The 18,042-nt window shown below is 53.9% G+C and overlaps 4 protein-coding genes across 4 annotated transcripts; 1 reads left to right on the forward strand and 3 right to left on the reverse strand.

The window, feature by feature from the left end:
• Positions 1-450: 450 nt before the first annotated feature.
• INS49_004449 (uncharacterized protein) lies at positions 451-1,296 on the reverse strand (the record flags this gene model as incomplete). Its single annotated transcript, XM_043165238.1, has 4 exons — positions 451-644; positions 715-790; positions 851-949; positions 979-1,296. The coding sequence occupies 4 exons, from the start codon at positions 1,294-1,296 to the stop codon at positions 451-453; spliced, it is 687 nt and encodes a 228-aa protein (XP_043017953.1).
• Positions 1,297-2,748: 1,452 nt separating this feature from the next.
• On the forward strand, positions 2,749-11,522 carry INS49_004450 (uncharacterized protein; the record flags this gene model as incomplete). Its single annotated transcript, XM_043165239.1, has 8 exons — positions 2,749-2,801; positions 2,971-4,367; positions 4,464-4,522; positions 4,722-5,015; positions 5,095-5,386; positions 5,746-6,145; positions 6,215-7,841; positions 8,052-11,522. The coding sequence occupies 8 exons, from the start codon at positions 2,749-2,751 to the stop codon at positions 11,520-11,522; spliced, it is 7,593 nt and encodes a 2,530-aa protein (XP_043017954.1).
• An 896-nt stretch (positions 11,523-12,418) lies between these two features.
• INS49_004451 (uncharacterized protein) lies at positions 12,419-13,703 on the reverse strand (the record flags this gene model as incomplete). The annotated part of the gene is made up of 3 exons (XM_043165240.1): positions 12,419-12,423; positions 12,522-13,280; positions 13,361-13,703. 3 exons carry the CDS (start codon positions 13,701-13,703, stop codon positions 12,419-12,421), a joined length of 1,107 nt encoding a protein of 368 aa, XP_043017955.1.
• A 2,593-nt stretch (positions 13,704-16,296) lies between these two features.
• INS49_004452 (uncharacterized protein) lies at positions 16,297-17,963 on the reverse strand (the record flags this gene model as incomplete). Its single annotated transcript, XM_043165241.1, has 3 exons — positions 16,297-16,795; positions 16,896-17,806; positions 17,862-17,963. The coding sequence occupies 3 exons, from the start codon at positions 17,961-17,963 to the stop codon at positions 16,297-16,299; spliced, it is 1,512 nt and encodes a 503-aa protein (XP_043017956.1).
• Positions 17,964-18,042: the final 79 nt, after the last annotated feature.

The raw sequence follows: 18,042 nt of genomic DNA on the forward strand, positions 1-18,042 counted from the left end.
CCTTGAATTGCTGTAGTAATGCCAGAGCCTTGGTGAGGAAGCACATGGCGGCACAAAGCTCACACTGAGCCGAACAGTAGTTTCCTACCCAGCCAGTCTCATTGAATGGCTTGAGGGATAAATCACAAGCGCCCTTCCACCACCTATTCTGAGTTCCACAGGGGATGTAGGCAGTCATGAGAAGCAAACTTACCGGCGAAACTAGTCAAAGACTCATGGTCTTCGGACCACGGGACAGAGTATTCTCCAAGAGGCTTTTGGGGATAGCTTCCTAGGCTTTTTTTACACTATCAATATTAACCTGAAGTACTTCTCAATCGACGGGACACACCCCAGGTTCCCGACAAGGGTATATATACACAGTTAAGAGCACCAGTCATATTAAGACCCATGATCTTGCGAAGACTTCTAGGCAGTAACCATCTAATATAAATGCCTCACATAGGCCCCCTATTCATCATACAGTCGGTAGTATACCGTCTCTCCGCCATCAAGCAAATCACGAACGAGGACATCCTCTTCTTCCAGCCCAGCCTCTTCAAGATCTGCGAGGAGCTTTCGAAGGGACTTCTTGCGGAAGAGTAGGTCCCAGGTCACAGTTCCTCGCCGCGCCTGATACCCGTAGTCGGAGCCCTCTTGAAAACCTGCGAGGGGGGAGTTGAGTCAGTGAGCGATCTACCATCGCTGACAGCATCCAGACATAAGTGTCCTCACGTTGGATTTCCCGCACGAACTCCGCCAGCGTCCAGCCCTCGTGAACACCCAGCCCTTTGATACACACCTCGCCCTCCTTCACATTTATCCACATATAGCCACCATCGTTCCCATATCACCGTTCGTGCCAGCCCACGCCCTTGCTCTTCCCCTTGGCTCGGCGCTTGCCACAGGTGACGCCAAAAGGAGCCAACATATGCGCGAGGAGCTCTGCCACAACCGGCGCCAGTAGCGCCTGGTCCTCATCAATCTCAGGCAGGCCACCGACAACCCGTTGAGCTTGGGCACGCGCCGCCAACTCCAGATGTCCCGCTCCTGTGCGGCGAGCTGCTGTTCCTGCCTGTGGATCCGCCGCTGCAGGTCATGTTCCTGGCAGTAGGTGTTCGCGCTGCTGCTGCTGCTCGAACTCCCTCCCCCGCCGTTCGAGAGCCCGGCGCTGCTGTGCCAGGTCTGTCCCATCCTCGCTTGGCCCAGCCCGAGGCGACCGGCTCCTTGCCCTGCTGCTGCTGCTGCCGCCGTTTCCGCGTTCCGCCAGGCCGCGGCGGCGTCGGCGATCTGCCAGGGTTCTTTCAAGGGCCGCATGCTCCCCCGGGGAGCGACCAATGGCGCGCCTGGCGACCTTGGTGGGGTGGACCCCGGGCGGTGGCTGCGCTTGTGAGCTCATGTTGATGATGGGTCACACAGGACCCGCTGCCAAGCGGGGGCCCAAGCTCCAGCTGAGCCCAGACCGTGAAATGAGCGATGTTTACTTAATCACACAATCCTGGAGAATAGCACGATATCACTCCGCTCCCTTTACTTTTAGGAGGTTTTTTTTTTTTTTTTTTTACATGACTTGCACTCAACTGAGGTCAGGTGACTTTATAACGTAGCAAGTTCATAAATTATAACTACCTCGCTTGTATTCATTGGTATTGGACATGTGGAGTGGCTAGGGCCCGGGGCTAAGAGCTTAGTGTACTAGCTTAAGCAATCTCTCTTGCTTGCTCCGCTGATAGAAGTAGGGTGTTACCTGCGAGCTTTCCCAATTTCAGTGTTAGTGATTGGCAGTGTGGAGTGGAACGGACACGTGCTAGGCGCCTGCTCAGTCCGAGCTGGCAGTTCCGAGCTGGCAGGACATGAGCAAGAATTACTCAGCGACGTAGGCAATACGAAAGCTAAAGGCGTATCACGATTGGCGCTCGTAATCCCATTACTAGGTGATTTGCACGATGCATGTCAGCACTAGCAGCAATGGCGTCAATGGCACTTTGAAGGTTGCCCGGGGACTACATTAGCTGCAAGAGGTCTCTAGTACGATACCATGCAGCTCCCAGAGAGCGTCTTGATTTCTCGGAATATCAGCCGCACCAGTCTAAAACGCGGAACAGAGTCAAGTGGATGTGATTAGAGGCGACCCGTCTCCCAGTCAACTAGATGATTGGGCTGCACAACAGATGCAGGGCAAGGTTTTGACCTGTTCACGAAGATGCATGGATCTAGGCTTTCACGATACTCAAACGAGAACGCGCCGATTGAGGGATAATTGAGGGGAAGAATTGGCTGCGAAGGGATTTTTCCGGTTCTAGGTCCTGTCAAAAGGCTTGGTAAACAAGAATGGTTTAGTGGAGTGGCTCGTCTGCAGCTGAGAAGATATGCATATGTGACCCTCACGTGCTGGGGATTGCTTACTGACCACTACGCATTGAGAGGAAAATCTTTACCCAACGCCCAGGAAGGGATCAGGGCTTTGAGGGGAAGAGACCACGGTGGAGCGGATGAAGCTGGGGGCTTCCGAGATGCCATTCAGGCAAAAGGTACCTTTGGGTCGGTCTCCTTTATCTCTCCTGATACGAAACCGTGCAGACCTTTTCAGAGCAGCGCAAAATACAACTAGCTTTTGTCAGTCTACTAACTTACGGCTCATGCCTGAACCCCAATGTTTCTGGCAGTGTTCACATCGATAACCGGAGAAAAGTCAGCGGTCCAATCACCTTGCAGACGGTGAGACAAAAATGTCTCAACTGCCTTCCATTCCAGAACTACTTGTCCGCCATGCAGAGCAACGCGGCACAAAGGTGGCTTTCTCAGAACCAGGGCGGGAAATAGTACGTTTTTGGCCGTAGATGCTCTCCACTTCAGATGATTCTGTGGATCGTGAGATGCACCATTTCCATGCAACGAAGATCCCGAGAATCTAGCCTCCATGCAGATTTGTACCCGATCTTTCCAGAGGACGTGAAAAGCTGATCCTCAGAGTACCCCATAGACTTACAGTGACCTCGAGAAACGATCAAGGCGTATCGCAGTCCATTTGGTGCGTGCTGGCATAGGACGAGGACAATTCGTATCTATTGTCCTGGGAAGATGCCTCGAGGCCGTCGAGAGCGTACTCGCGAGCACGCGAGCAGGTGCGGTGGGCGTTCCCCTGGATCCACGCTCGCCGTCCGCCGAACTGTCCAATGTTCTGCACCACTGCGAAGCGCGTGCCATCATTACCGATAGCCGCCACTTGAGCCAGGTGCGAGCCGCCGCTCAAGGAGGACGACGATTAATTATCGTGGTGTCTCCACCAGATGTTGCCGTTCCCGAAGGAGATTCAGACTTTGTGCGGTATCAAGACTGGGCCGACGATGACGAGTGCACGACCTCAGATGTCAACATAGACGAGGACCTTGGGTTCGAGCCAGCTTTCCTGCACTACACATCAGGGACGACAAGCTCACCCAAGGGGGTGCTATCCAGCCAGCAAAGCTGGCTATGGTCAGCCAACAGCTTTGCTTCGGCTTTCGGTTTGACAGAAGAGGACCAATTATTCTGGCCTCTTCCCTTGTTCCACTGCCTTGGCCATGCGCTGTGTATCGTCGCCACAGTAGTCGTGGGCGCCAGCGCACATCTTACCGACCCCAACGCCACGCTCTTTGATAGCCTCTTTTCCAAGCAGGCTCTGACAGCCACGATAATTGTCGGCGCACCCGCATCCTACCACGAGATTGTTGCCGCAGCATCCACATTGACAGCCTCGCTGGCTTTGTCCAGCTTGCGAGCGTGTATGGTTGCTGGATCCTCCACACCCGCAGATCTAAGCGCCCAGGTCCAGGAATTATTCGGGGTCCCGCTCCTGAATAACTATGGGTGCACAGAAGCATGTGGTGCCATCGCTGTGAATAAGCCAGGCGATTTATATCGCGAAGATTCAGTCGGAACAATAGTCCCAGGCACGGAGGTGCAGCTGATGGGCTCAAATGGAAACAAAGTTGATGGCAGCGAGGAAGGCGAGGTCTGGATCCGCAGTCCCGGTCTTATGATCAGGTACCTTAAAGAGACCGAGACGCCATTTACAGCAGAGGGCTGGTTTCCCACTGGAGACATCGCACGCCGCTCGAAAACGGGATCGGACCTGACTTTAGTTGGGCGGATGAAAGAACTGATCGTTCGAGGTGGTGAGAACATCCAACCCAGCGAGCTGGAGCGGGTGCTGCTTCAATGTCATGGTGTCGCAGATGTCGTTGTGGCAGGCATCAAACATCGCTTACTCGGGGAGACACCTGCCGCCTTTATTGTGCACGAGAGGTACGGAACTGCACCTGACGGAGAAAATGCTGTGGAACTCGACCCATCGACGCTTCTGGCTGCGTGTCGAAAATTCCTACCTGAATGCAAGGTGCCCACAGGTGAGACATCCTTTTACTCCATCGTGGGTAGACCAGTTCGAAAACCTCGATATAAAGTGATCATCTTGAATACACTGCTGACACTTAGACTGACAGCCTTCTATGAGATCGACGCTGTACCTCGAACTCTCCTAGGCAAACCGAGACGCTCGGCTGTAAGCTCCTGCACAAGCAGACCACTGACTGCTCGGTCCAAATTACTGTCAAGAGACGCAATCGAGGCTCTAGTGCTCACCGAAACCGCCAGCGCATGTGTCATAGACATCGCGCCAGAGAAATCAGGCTCAGCATGGCTTCATCGGCACTCTGACCAACCATTCACTCTCCTGGGTCTGACATCGCTTGCTGGTGTAGTCCTTCGAGACCGACTATCCAGCCTCACTGGGTTGGACCTCCCCACGACCCTCGTGTTTGACTACCCCCACCCCGGAAGCAGTGAGCGCATATCTTTACAGACGGCTGTTCGAGCCAGGAACACCATCATCTCTGCGAACACCAACACCAGAATCTTCGAATGTGGACAGTGGGGTCGAGCCAATCGCCATTGTGTCGATGGCCTGTCGGTACCCTGGAGGTATCTCATCACCGGAGGATCTGTGGCGTGTTGTATCTGAGGGAGTGGATGTGACCTCTGAATTTCCAGATGATGTAAGTGTTATTTTGCGTTGTTTGGCCCACCTACCCATGACATTTCTCCGTAACTGTATTTCACTGATGCAGATCGCAGCGCGGCTGGAACCTCGACGCCCTGTATAATCCCGACCCCGACGCACCCGGCACCTCAACGACGCGGCGCGGCGCTTTTCTCGAGAACATGGCCGATTTTGACGCCGGGCTCTTCGGCATGTCACCACGGGAGGCCCTTGCCACAGATCCACAACAGAGGCTGTTGCTAGAGACGACATGGGAATTGGCGGAGCGAGGCGGCATAGCTCCCTCATCACTCCGTGGGAGTCAGACCGGGGTTTTTGTTGGAATTATGTATGGCGACTATGGAGACAACGGCAAAGATAATCACGGTAACTCATCCACATCCCATCTATCAATTCAAATTGACCAAATGAACTAATCAGTGATACATAGAGTTGGACGCATATATCGGACTCGGCTCATCCGGCAGCGTGGTCAGCGGGCGCGTATCATACTGTTTTGTAAGCATGCTCTCAACGACATTTCACCAGACAAAAACTAATTATTGTTTTTTCACAGGGTCTGCATGGTCCCTCCATATGTATTCACACCGGTTGCTCGTCCTCGCTGGTCGCAATCCACCTGGCAGCCGCATCTCTTCGAAGCGGAGAGTCCTCGCTAGCGGTTGCGGGAGGAGTGACGACCATGGCGACACCAAATTCATTCATTTCCTTCAGCAAACGAAGAGGCCTATCCGCGGACGGCCGGTGCCGCGCGTACTCCAGTGATGCGGACGGCACCGGCTGGTCCGAAGGCGTGGGCCTCGTACTCCTCGAACGACTGCAAGACGCAAGGCGCAATGGACATGGCGTGCTCGGCGTGATTCGTGGCTCTGCTGTAAATTCGGACGGTGCTTCGAATGGACTCACGGCGCCGAGCGGACCTGCGCAGCAGCAGGTCATCCAGACAGCACTGGCTCAGGCGGGGCTGTCGCCGGCGGATGTGGACGTCCTCGAAGGCCATGGTACCGCAACACCTCTGGGAGATCCTATAGAGGTGCAGGCCTTGATTTCAACTTATGGGAACGGCGGCGATGGCACGCGCCGCCCTGAATCGAGGCCGTTGCTTCTGGGATCGGTCAAGTCCAAGTAAGTCTCCTATTGCCGGCAAACATTGCTTACTGGAACAGTTTGGCTGACGTGCTTGCTGGATGACAGTATCGGACACACGCAAGCTGCGGCCGGTGTGGCAGGACTCATCAAGATGGTGCACGCCATCCAAAATGGCGTCGCTCCGGCTTCATTGCACATCACCGAGCCCTCAAGACATATCGATTGGGAAGGCAGTGGCGTACAACTTCTCACCAATGCCAAGCAGTGGCCAGTCATTCCGTGCGAGAGGGATGGGATTCCAAGACCAAGACGTGCTGCAGTCTCATCGTTTGGCATAGGCGGTACAAACGCGCATGTAATCCTGGAGCAGCCTGTCGAGCATGACAACGAACGAACGCAAGGTTTCTTTGGGAATCCTACCCCTCCCACAACGCCGATCAAGAGAAACTGGACGTTCCCATGGCTTCTATCTGGAGCAGACGAAGCTGCTTTACGTGCACAGGCGCAGGCGTTGCTGGCATCGAAAACAGTTTGCAGCCATGATCCTTCTGACATTGCGTTTTCCCTTGCAACCACACGATCTACCCTTCGATACAAAGCTGCAGTGACTCCTGCTCTGGGAGGCAACTATGAGGCCGCACTCGCGTCATTGGCCCAGGATCAACCGCACCCCGATGTTGTGACGGGATCAGGATTTTCAAATGGACAAGCGAGCACCACCAAACCTCGCCTGGCATTCCTGTTCTCCGGTCAGGGCGCCCGACTTCCCGGCAGGGCTGCACTGGAGGAGCTCTGTGCTGCCTTCCCCGTGTTCTCAGATGCGTTCCGAGGGGCTTGCGATGAACTGGACCCGCACCTGGATATGCCATTGGATTCAATCTTGAGGAGAAACGAGGGAAGTGACAGTGTCGCTCACGTAGACCGCACCGACTTCGCCCAAGCTCTTCTCTTCGCATTCGAGGTGGCCATGTTCCGCCTTCTCGAGTCGTTCAATATCCACCCCGACTTCGTCACTGGCCATTCCCTCGGAGAGATTGCGGCAGCACGCGCCTCCGGGGCTCTATCCCTCCGCGAGGCCGCCATCATCGTGACTGCAAGAGGCAAACTCATGGCCGCTCTGCCTAGCAACGGTATCATGGTGAGCATCTCCGCCAGCGAGGATGAAGTTGCCGAGGAGCTATCACGGCACAAGCAAGAACTGCGGGGTGGTCCAGTGACCATTGCAGCTGTGAACTCAAAGAGCTCGGTCGTCGTGTCTGGCACGACAGAGGCTGTGAAGACAGTTGCAGACAGGTTTGAGGGCTTAGGACGAAGAGTCACCCAGTTGCGGAATGTTAGGCATGCCTTTCATTCCCCGCTGATGGATCCAATGCTGGCCAACCTTGAGGCAGAACTGACTCCATTAATGGAAGGTGGACGAAAAGCGACGATTCCACTTGTTTCCAGCGTTACTGGCAGCCGAGCTGAAACATCTCAGCTCAAGTCCACGGCACACTGGACTCGCCATGTGCGCCAACCTGTTCGCTTCGCTGACGCCGTGGCCGACCTTCAAAAGGAAGGCGTCTCGGTATTTGTTGAAGTTGGTCCGTCTGCAGTCCTCTCCACACATGTGCCGGGCTCCATCGCCACATCCACCCAGGTCAACAAGCTGCTGGACACGCTGGGACAGCTCTGGGTGCGAGGCGTACAAATTGACTGGCGAGCTGTCTTCAAAGACACTGAGGCAAATCGTGTTGACCTTCCAGTATACGCGTTCCAGAGGCGTAGATATTGGTTAGATCCACCGAAGCCCGCGGCAGTGCAACCTGCAGACACGGGGTCCTTGGGACACGGGATACTCCTCCATGCCACGTCTATTCCGGGGACAAGCAAGATCATTTGCCCCGGGCACTTGTCAACCACCAGACAGCCTTGGCTTCGCGACCACGTTGTAGGTGGACAGACGATTGTTCCAGCCGCGGCGCTCACCGAACTAGCCTTGCGAGCCAGCAGGGAATGCACCAGGACAGGCGAGTCGATGATACTGGAGGAGTTCACCTTTGTCGCCCCGCTGGAATTGAACCCAAAGGATGATGCTGGGTTAGATATCCAGGTACTTATGGGAGAGCCAGAAGAGCACGGAATTCGGAGTGTCGACATTTATTCACGCCCCAAAGGGGGCCCGACACAACACGAATGGACACGACACGCCACTGGTACCCTCAAGCTGGCGTCGCTGTCCAACACCGACGTCGATGAACCCATCGATAACGCAGTGTCTATTGGAGACGAAGATGTATGTGAGGGTGAAAAACAACTGGCAGATGTTTCCAGAGCATACGATGTACTGGCAAGCGCGGGCATCGGTTATGGGCCATCTTTCAAGCGCGTGCGTGCCGTCTGGCGTCCGCATGCTGACGGTAAGGACAATAACGAGCTGAGAGCATATATCGACTGCCCTAAGAGCCAGAGCCAGAAATATGCCCTGCACCCGGCCATGCTCGATGCCGCACTGCATGCCTCCCTACTTGCAGCGCCAGACGCAGCTGCTGGCAAAATCCGGCTGCCATTCCTGCTCCGAGGTGTGCGAATCTCTGCGGCCAGTGGCACTGGCCCAGTTATAGCACGAATACGCGAGCTTGGGGAGAATAAATTCTCTGTAACCATCACAGACAAGTCGACGGGCGCGCTGATCGCTGAGGTGTCTGAAGTAGTCACCCGCTCCAGGACAGGGCCAGCTGCTGCTGGCCCTGCAACAGGCGATCTTTACCGCCTTGAATGGATCAGACCAGCCCAGGTCAACACCAGGGGAGAGTCGACGGCCTCCCCACATCAAGCCGATGAGCTATACCGAGTCCGTGGCGCTCGCGACGATGGAAGGATAGCAAGCAAAGACATGATTCAGAACGGTGTCCACGAGGCTGTCGCCCAAGTGCTTGGTGTGATACGGAAGTGGAGTGCCGAAAACGCATACGATGGCGGACGCCTCGTCGTCTTGACCGAGAATGCGTCAGGAGACTCTGATCCAGACCTTGTTTCTGCTGCCGTATGGGGTTTTGCCCGCTCTGCGCAAGCAGAGTTGAGCGGGGGCCGGATCGTGCTCGTCGACTTGGACGGGTCCCCCGAATCAGAAGCCGCTTTATTGCCGGCGCTCTCCTCCACGGAGGAAGTCTTTGCCATGAGAAGGGGAAAAGTCATGATTCCAAGGCTGAACAAAATCCCCCTGGCCGCAACTCAGGCACTGATATCACCAGAGACTTCTGCTTCCGCTTCAACGCTCGATGTCAGCGGAACTGTATTGATCACGGGCGGAACGGGAGGACTAGGTGCTCTGCTCAGTCAACATGTCGCCCGTGTCTACGGAGCAAAATCTCTGCTCCTGGTGAGTCGTTCAGGCATGAAGGCGCCAGAAGCGCCCAAGCTGCACGACTACCTATGCAATGCAGGCGTAGTCGTGCAAATTGAGGAATGCGATTGCAGCGACCGCGAGCAACTGGCCACACTCTTCGGAAATAACAGCAGCCAAGGCCGCCCGCCCGTCAGCGCAATCATCCACTGCGCAGGCGTAGTAGACGACGCAGTCCTGAGCTCCCAGACCCCAGAACGAGTATCGCGTGTCCTCCGTCCAAAGGTTGACGCCGCCTGGCTCCTGCATGAGCTCGCACCAGCGACGGTCCGGTCATTCGTACTGTTCTCGTCATTCGTGGGCATCCTTGGAAACGAGGGCCAGGCTGCCTACACCGCAGGCAACACTTTCCTCGACGCGCTGGCCCGGCTTCGCGTTTCCCGTGGGCTGCCCGCCTTGTCGCTGGCATGGGGCCCTTGGCTGAACGAGGTCGGGATGGCCGCTGAGAACAGATTGAAGGCGCACAATCCCCGGCTCGGTAATGCGAAGCCGCTTGGGGACCGGCAAGGACTACAATTGTTTGATATGGCGATGCAGAGGTCGACTCCACCACAGCCGGTCATGGCGCCGCTGCTCGTTGAGGGACCACTCCCACTGATGTCAGCGGGTACCGGTACGGCATCTAAAACGAAGTTATCCAGCCAGAGCGGTGCGGCGAAGTGGCTTACAAAGCTTGAAGAAATGCCACCGGAGAAGCGTGATGATGAACTGTTGAGCCTGGTGACAGGTGAGGTCGCTGCGGTGCTTGGATATCCGGACCAAAATCTACCGGATCGACCACTGGCAGACCTTGGCTTCGACTCCTCCACGTCAGTCCTGCTCAGCAATAGGTTACGGAGATTCATGGGATTGCTTGATCTTCCCGTTACACTGGCACTCGATTATGAAACGCTTCCAGCAATGGTGCAGTACCTGGCCGGTCGGCTAGACATTGCTCGGCTCGGTATAGAACCAGAAGCTGAGGCTCGGATTCAGGGCCCTACCACCGAGGAGGATATCGCAGCCACATCACCAAAATCCGCCACGGATGAACACGACACGGAATATACCACAGATGACAAGCAAGAACAAGAGAATAATCACGTTTCCATTGGGGAATTCCGTGGGTTGACTGCACTTTACACGCGGCTGTGCAAGCTCCAGCAGTACACTGCAGCAGACGGACTCCTGGGATGCGCCTCCTGCGCACTGCCGAAGTTCAGAATTGGACAGAACATGGCGAGTTTCGCGGCGGCTCCCCAGCGACTCACGAATGGTGCCTCAGGTTCTCCCAGTCTGCCTTTGCCGCTGGTATTTCTCCCGTCTTTTCTTCCGCCCATTGTTGCCAAGGGATTCAGGGGCAGTGCTTACAGTGCACTGGCAAGTGAGATGAAGGGAGAGAGGGACGTCTTCGAGCTCCCACATCCAGAAGGGCTGGCTGTGCCGCAGGACCTTGAAAGCCTTGCTGCTGTGCATGTGAGCACTATACAAGAGCACTTTGCGGGCCCGATTGTACTCGCTGGTTATTCTGCCGGGGGCGTCGTTGCACACGCCGTGGCTACCAGACTGTCCGAAGAATGCCATAGTGGAAAAGGAAGCAGGGTCCAGCTGGCAGGGTTGGCCCTGATTGACACATACCTCAACATGGCGGGGAGAGAAGATCCAGAATGGCTGAACGCGCTACCAGCCGAGGCCCTCACGGCACGCAACGGAGGTCTCCTGCACATGGTTGGAGACTCTGACCTGGCACTAGCCAAGGTCGGCGGGTATTTTAAGACGCTCCAGAACTTGAAGCCTCGCCCTCTGCCTGTCGCGTTGCCCACGCTGTTCTTGCGGGCCCAGTACCCTACGTCTAACATGCCCAAGGGCGAGGACGAATGGCGGCCCTCTTGGCCAGGAGCTGATGTCACCGTCGATATACCTGGAAGCCACCTAGAGCTCCTCGACAAACGCTGCGCACCAGCCTCCGCCGCTGAGATTCGACAATGGATAGGGGATGTGCTGTCTGAAGTCGGATGGAGGCAACCTCACCATGAAGTTCTCACATGACGTACTAAAACATCTGTAAGCGTCTCTTGGAGCTTCTGTTCTCCGTCGAGGGGAATTCCCCAGATGGTCTTCGCAGAACGCAGGCTCGTACGAAGATTGTGTTGTGTCGACTTCCAGCAGGGCAAGCTGCGGGATGGAGTCGTACTCGAAACGAAACAAAGGGGATTTCGCACAAGTGTTTAAGAAAGCATACAAATAGCATACTCTTGTCGGTATTATCCAAGTATAAAATGGCTATGGACTGATCTCGTGAACTGTCGCTATCAACTTTTGACGCTGAGAGTGCATGTGGAGCCACCATATTCGTTACGCAACTATCCCACAACTCCTCAGCAATGAATATGTGATAGATAGGTAACGATTTACTCATAGATACTGCTTCGTTACCTGAATGGCTGGCGAGAGCTGAGAAAGTGGCGTAAGGGGCGCTTGGCGATGTCGTGTGACGGAGTACTGAATGCTTGTGTGTCTAGTTACGAAGACTATTCGTGGGGCTTGAAATCACCCAAGATTCTACAAAGAACGGATATTCACACCCGTAGAAACGGATAATATACCCATATATGCCGCTTATAGTACATACTTGCCACTGGTAATTGTATGATTTGCTATGGCTTACAGCCTTCTATTTTTCTCTGTAACCACCGCTATAGACGCCTCATCAATCGCAAAGAAATGTTCTACGTCTTCCCGCCTGAGCAACATCAGGTTCCATCTCTGGGCTGACCTCAAGAGAAAACTCTCTCCGCTCCAACGTGGGCTTAATATGGCTGACAAAGTCCGTTTTATCGAATCATTGCCGCCTCTCATTCTACTTCTCACCACCGGTGTCACTTACATCACGTACGCTGGCAGCGCGAAGCTTTTCAAGCATCGCCGCTGCTTCAGCGGCATACTTACACTTTCCGCGTATCTTCCTCCCATATTTGTAAAGTAAGAATGGAAAAGGAAGACAAGCCAGCGCTAGAAAGGCCGGAACAGAGGAAGCCCAATGCATACCGAGGTTGTTGTACATCTGCTCAGTGAATAAAGGAAATGCCGCGCCGAAGATGGACCGCACCACAGTATTGGCAGCCAACACCGAAGCCGCATAGAGGACGTAAGAGTCGATCAAGTAATTACAAACGCCAACAAACACAAGAACCATTCCTGCAGCGAAGAAGCCTGATGCAACGATGGAGACGATCCAGTGTACGTCAAAGCCGTTGGTCCATGCAAACCAGAACAGGCCCCCAGTGACGAGCACTGCACCGAGCATAGCCACGGGGAGCCGTGCCTCCGGGGGAGCAGCGCCGTTATTTGATTGAATGATCCGAGCATATCGCTTGTTGTCGTACAAGGCCACGTAGAGTATCGAGACGCACATTCCCACGACCGTCCCGAGGAAGGCCAAACCGGAGATGGCCGGAGGCCAGCCCCTCTGTAATTGGTAGACGATGGGAAAAGCCGCAAAGAATAGGTACAGAGTCCCGTAAATTACTGACAAGTGGATCGTCATGAGCAAGACTATCGGCTCGTGGACCAGGAGAACCCATGGTCGACCGAGTACACGCGCAAGCTCTTGGCCGAATGTCTTCCTTCCCTGGTGGATCTCGAAAGAAGATCTGAAGTATTTTCCGGTTGCTGTAGCTAGCCTTTTTGCTCGTCGACGGAGCAAATAAGGTGCGTACGTCTCTGGCACGAAGACACAGCACAAGATGAAGATGACACCGCCGAAGGCGGCCATGAGCCCCTGAATCCGCCGCCAACCACCAGCAGCTCTAGAAAACCTCCGGCAACTGGACCTTTGAGCGTGTCAGCAATTTGCACTCAATCCTTCAAAGTTTGAAACAACGCACCTATCGCAGGTCCGAGGAACGGCGCCGCTCCGAAAATAGTCATGGCGAGGCCTCGTTCAGACGCAGGAAACATGTCGGCAATGACAGCGCTCGCGTTCGTGTATGGTGCTGCCCCGAAGAAGGCAGAAAAGAAACGAAGAATGATCAGGGTCTGGGCGTTTTTCGATACGGCTGCCCCAGCAGTAAAGGCCACGAATGCCGCATAAGTGCTGATGAACAAATATTGTCTGCCATATTCCTCAGACAGCAGTGCCCAGAGAATACTAGGCCCGACTGCCAGACCCAGTACAAACAATAAGAGCCCCAGTAGTGCGATCTCTTTAGATACTTGAAAGTTGTGCATGATACACTCTATGCCGCTGGAATACGCCGTTGGCGAAGGCGACCACCAAGGTTGCAACGGCAAGCCTGAGAGCGATGGTGATAGTCCATTTCTTTGCGACAGAAAATGTCATTGGGTTTGAACCGTCTTCAGGGAGAAACTCGACGAGATACGGAGTATCGGCTGTCCCATCTCCGCGATATGAATGGGTTAAAACTTCGGGTGTAATTCCTGCCTGGTCGAGGTGTTGCAGGATATTCGCATGACGACTCGAGGTCGAGGTTTCCGGGGTTCATGGCTGGATGAGGACCCAAAAGTTTCAGCCCAGAAAACACTTTTATCGTAAAAACTGATGTAGAGGACGATGATGACAGGTAGGCTAGGTGGTAATATGCTGCACGATGACAGGAGGGAGAAAGCTTATGGGAACAAGAAGAAGGGCACATCTACTTTTTTTGGAGTCAAAACGCGCGGACTTCGACGATTGATGGCTGAACTTACATTTCTAATCCAAAATGAAGATGTTCTCGACCTGACAACATGCGGAGTTTGGGCAACGCAAATAACAGCGTCAAAGACGCCGAATAATATGAGCCTCATAAAGTGCAAGGCCGACATCCAGGGATTAGCTGGTAAAGATAACTTTGCGCTAATGCAGCTGAGGCAGGGATCACCGATTTCCCTTTTCGGCTCACGAGACCTACCTGAGAAGTCTCAGCGACTTCTCGCGACCCGCGTTCAAGAAAGCAGGAAATATGATTACAATCAGCTCCAACCAGTAGCCGCATTTCAAGACAGACTTTTGTCATCAACGGGGAGACTAACTATCCGACGTCGAAGGTTATAAGCCTAGTCCAATGGATCGCGTAAGTCCTAGCGGGCTACGACTTGGTGGAGCATGTGTGCTCCAAGGCTGGGCCGCGGCAAGTCGGTTGGATGGCTGCTACTTTGCCTGGCCGTCCAGGTGGCCATATGTCTCTGAACGCATTTGCATTATCTACGGACTCACAGATCCCAGAGGTCGTATCAACTTCCACCAGTGCGATACAGCGATTACCAAGTAGATGATCAGAAGCTAGCGGCCCCACCCTCACGTCGTGCTTGATCAGTTGGATGCTGTGGTTGCATGATCTCGTCGATCGGCGTACAACTACTGCGCCGAAATGGAGGCAGCGTAAGCCTCAACTGTTACCAACTCAAAATTTCATCCAGGTCATCTGGCGGCGCAGAAGGCTCCAGGGGCGACGTTCTGTAATAAGCAAATTTGTCCTGTCTCCTCGGGTCGTAAGTCCACCCATGCTGATTTATACAGCACATTTCAAAGTCCAAAAAACAAGTATAAATCCTCTGCTCTGTCCATATATGCCGATGAAACAGCTCTGAATATTTTCCTCTCCTGACTCTTGTTAGTCCTGGTGTAGATTCAAATTTTCGACACGGTGCACGCAACAAAAAGTCAAAAGTTCCTAGTCTAATATCAACAAATTCCAGAAGACGAATTCCTATTCAGCCTCGCCCTCGACAAACTTCCAAGCGCACCAAGCGGACCGCCAAAGCTTGTGCGAGATGCAGAGCCAAGAAGACTAGGTGTGACGACCGGTATCCCTGCAAACAATGTAGAGACAGCAGTTCTATATGTACTCGATTTGCCCAAACTCGCGACAAGGAGGAGGTGGTTGACCATGGGTGAGTGGCAGATCCAGGCTATATCGAAACAGGTCGAGAGGCTCAAGCACCAAGATGTCGAAACACTCTTGGCGGATTTCAAGATAGTACTCGAAGACCCTAGCTTTCGTCGCTGCGTCTGGGCCATCAAGTACACCTGCTGGAACCGGAGACTTTTCACAACAAAGGATGGATATGTCGGGCTTGGCCCACAAGCGATGCGTAATAGTGATTGCCTTGTTGTCTTATCCGGGAGCCGGATGCCGGTGGTGTTGCGCCAGTCTGGTACTAAGTGGAATGTGCTAGGACCCTGTTATGCCCATGGTATTATGTACGGCGAGGCAGCTGAAAGTTTTGGAGAATTGGAAAACATTCTCCACTGAGCGGGACTTCCAAGCCCGTGGCTGAGGCCCAACAATCGCATTCGTGTATCTTGATCCATAACGATCGTCACCCAAAGTCTTCCAAATGTGACCTCGCGGGGGCCACACAGTACCTATATTTCGAGCTCCACCCCTCCTCATCGAGAGAGTGGGGAATTCCGCCCGTACGAATTGGAACCGTGGGACGGAATACTCCGAATTCTGTACCATTGATTGAGAACACAGGCTCTCCATCGAGATCATGAGAGGTCTTGCATCCCTATGGCACCAGAATTTCAGCACGTCTTGTGTAAGACATCAATCTAATTGACAATGAGGATCCTTTGAGGGAGGAGATGGCCTATCGCTAAGACCTAAAGTGCAAAGACGGTAGCTTCTGACGTGAAACTGTTTTGCAGAAGAAGGTTGACCAGTCGTTTTCTAGAGCCTTCTACAGCGAAATGGACTGTAATTCTGTATAATGGGATTATAATTGTCGTTTGGGCTTGGTAGAGGAACCCGAGCAATGACTATAGTATAATTCGAACTACAATACCGACGCACACTGCCTTTTCCCTCTAGTTTGCTCAAGACGACTTCGAGATCTTGAACCCCCCAGGAATTTTTGACTGAAAAACGCCTTCGGGATCGTACTTTGCTGCCACCTCCCTGATGAACTCCACATTCTCAGCGCCATAACTGCCAAGAGGGTCCTGTGTATAATCAGCGTAGTTGAGATACCGCCACTCCACATGTGCCCCGACCGACTTCGCGTAATCTTGCACATTCTTGACCCAAGCAACCATCTTCGCTCGTCCAAACTCCTCCTGATCTGCACCCTTGACAGCCAGGGTTGCGAGCCAGAGAACCGCGTTATCAGTAAGCCTGTCGAGGCCGAGGACGTTGCCGCCACGTGCTGTCCCGTGCTTTGCAAATATTGTCGGGAGCGGTTGGAACATGCACTGGGTGATGAAATCGCCGTCGGGAGACTGAGCGAGCATGTCCTCGACAAGTTGGTTGTGCGTCGATACCGCGTGCACGAGAACGCGTTGGTCATTCTTGAAAGAGAGGGTGAACCAAATATCACTGTTTCGTGGACTGTCAGCATTCCGTGGGCGCAGACCTCTGTTGAAGGCGGGAGTTGCGGTAATAAATACGCGGGAACCCTTCACAGCCATTGACTTACATGTATCCGGCTGGCTGTTCCAGCTCGTGAGTAATGTCCGAGATATTTGTCTCCCTCATGGTAGAAGTAAGGTTCTCAGGGATCGCGAGATATTTGTCGAATGACCGTCCAGCCACAACTCCGTCAGTGTTTTCATACGCGGCAACGATAATGGTATCCTGGAGTGCGGGTTGGAATGTCCAGAAGATGATGCTGGAGCTGGCCTGATCTTTCTCGATGTTCTCCGTGAAGTCAACCATGGACTCGAGGAGCTCAGGCCCAGCCGTCTTATTGTAGGTCACGGCGCCGCCCCAGAGCCTCGGCGACTCAAAGGCTATCATGTTGAATTTCGTGACAATTCCGAAGTTCGAACCGCCACCCTTTAGCGCCTTGAACAAATCAGGATACGTATCGTTGGTGACGTATATGACATCGCCTGTATATGTCACCATTTCATAGCCCACAACGCTATCGCACACCATTCCTGTCTTCGCAGAATAGAAAGAATTACCACCTCCAAGGATCAGCCCAGCTACGCCCACAGTGCCGGCCCGACCACCAGGGACGGTGACACCGAGAGCGTCTAGGGTCTGATAGACTTGTAACCAGCGAGCACCTGGCTGCAGAGAAGCCGTGCTGTTCTCTGGGTGATAGACCGTGTTGTTCATGTTGCCGAGGTCGATGGTGACGCCATCTTCGATATTACTGGCACCGGCAAAGGTGGTGTGCCCGCCACTGCGCACAGCGATCCCGCATTCGGGGTCAGCGAGAAGCACCTTCAGGGAGAGTGCGACTTCGTGCGTATCGCTGGGCTGGACAATGCACCAGGGTGTCAGTTGTGCGGCCACCGACCAGTACGATTGCGTGCGCTCGTTATATGTGGGAGAATCCGGGTAAGATACGGCAAGGCCTCTTTCGGAAAGAGCATGGCACTGCGTATACGTGAGTACAAATTCATGTTCCTGAGGCAGAAAATTGAAATCTTACGCAAATGGTGGCCGGAGAGGGGCGAAACGGATACTGATTTGAACTAGTGAAGTCCGTTAACGCTGAAGCAGCGACGAATCCAAAAGCTGCGTCAGGCCTCATGGTGCGGAGGGAATTGTGACGTTTCTGAATGATGAGATGAAATATGCGAGGCACTGCAATCCAAAATGCCGTTGTACGA

The sequence above is a fragment of the Diaporthe citri genome, assembly GCF_014595645.1.
Source record: "Diaporthe citri strain NFHF-8-4 chromosome Unknown scaffold_12, whole genome shotgun sequence".
In the NCBI taxonomy this organism is placed as follows: Eukaryota; Fungi; Ascomycota; class Sordariomycetes; order Diaporthales; family Diaporthaceae; genus Diaporthe; species Diaporthe citri.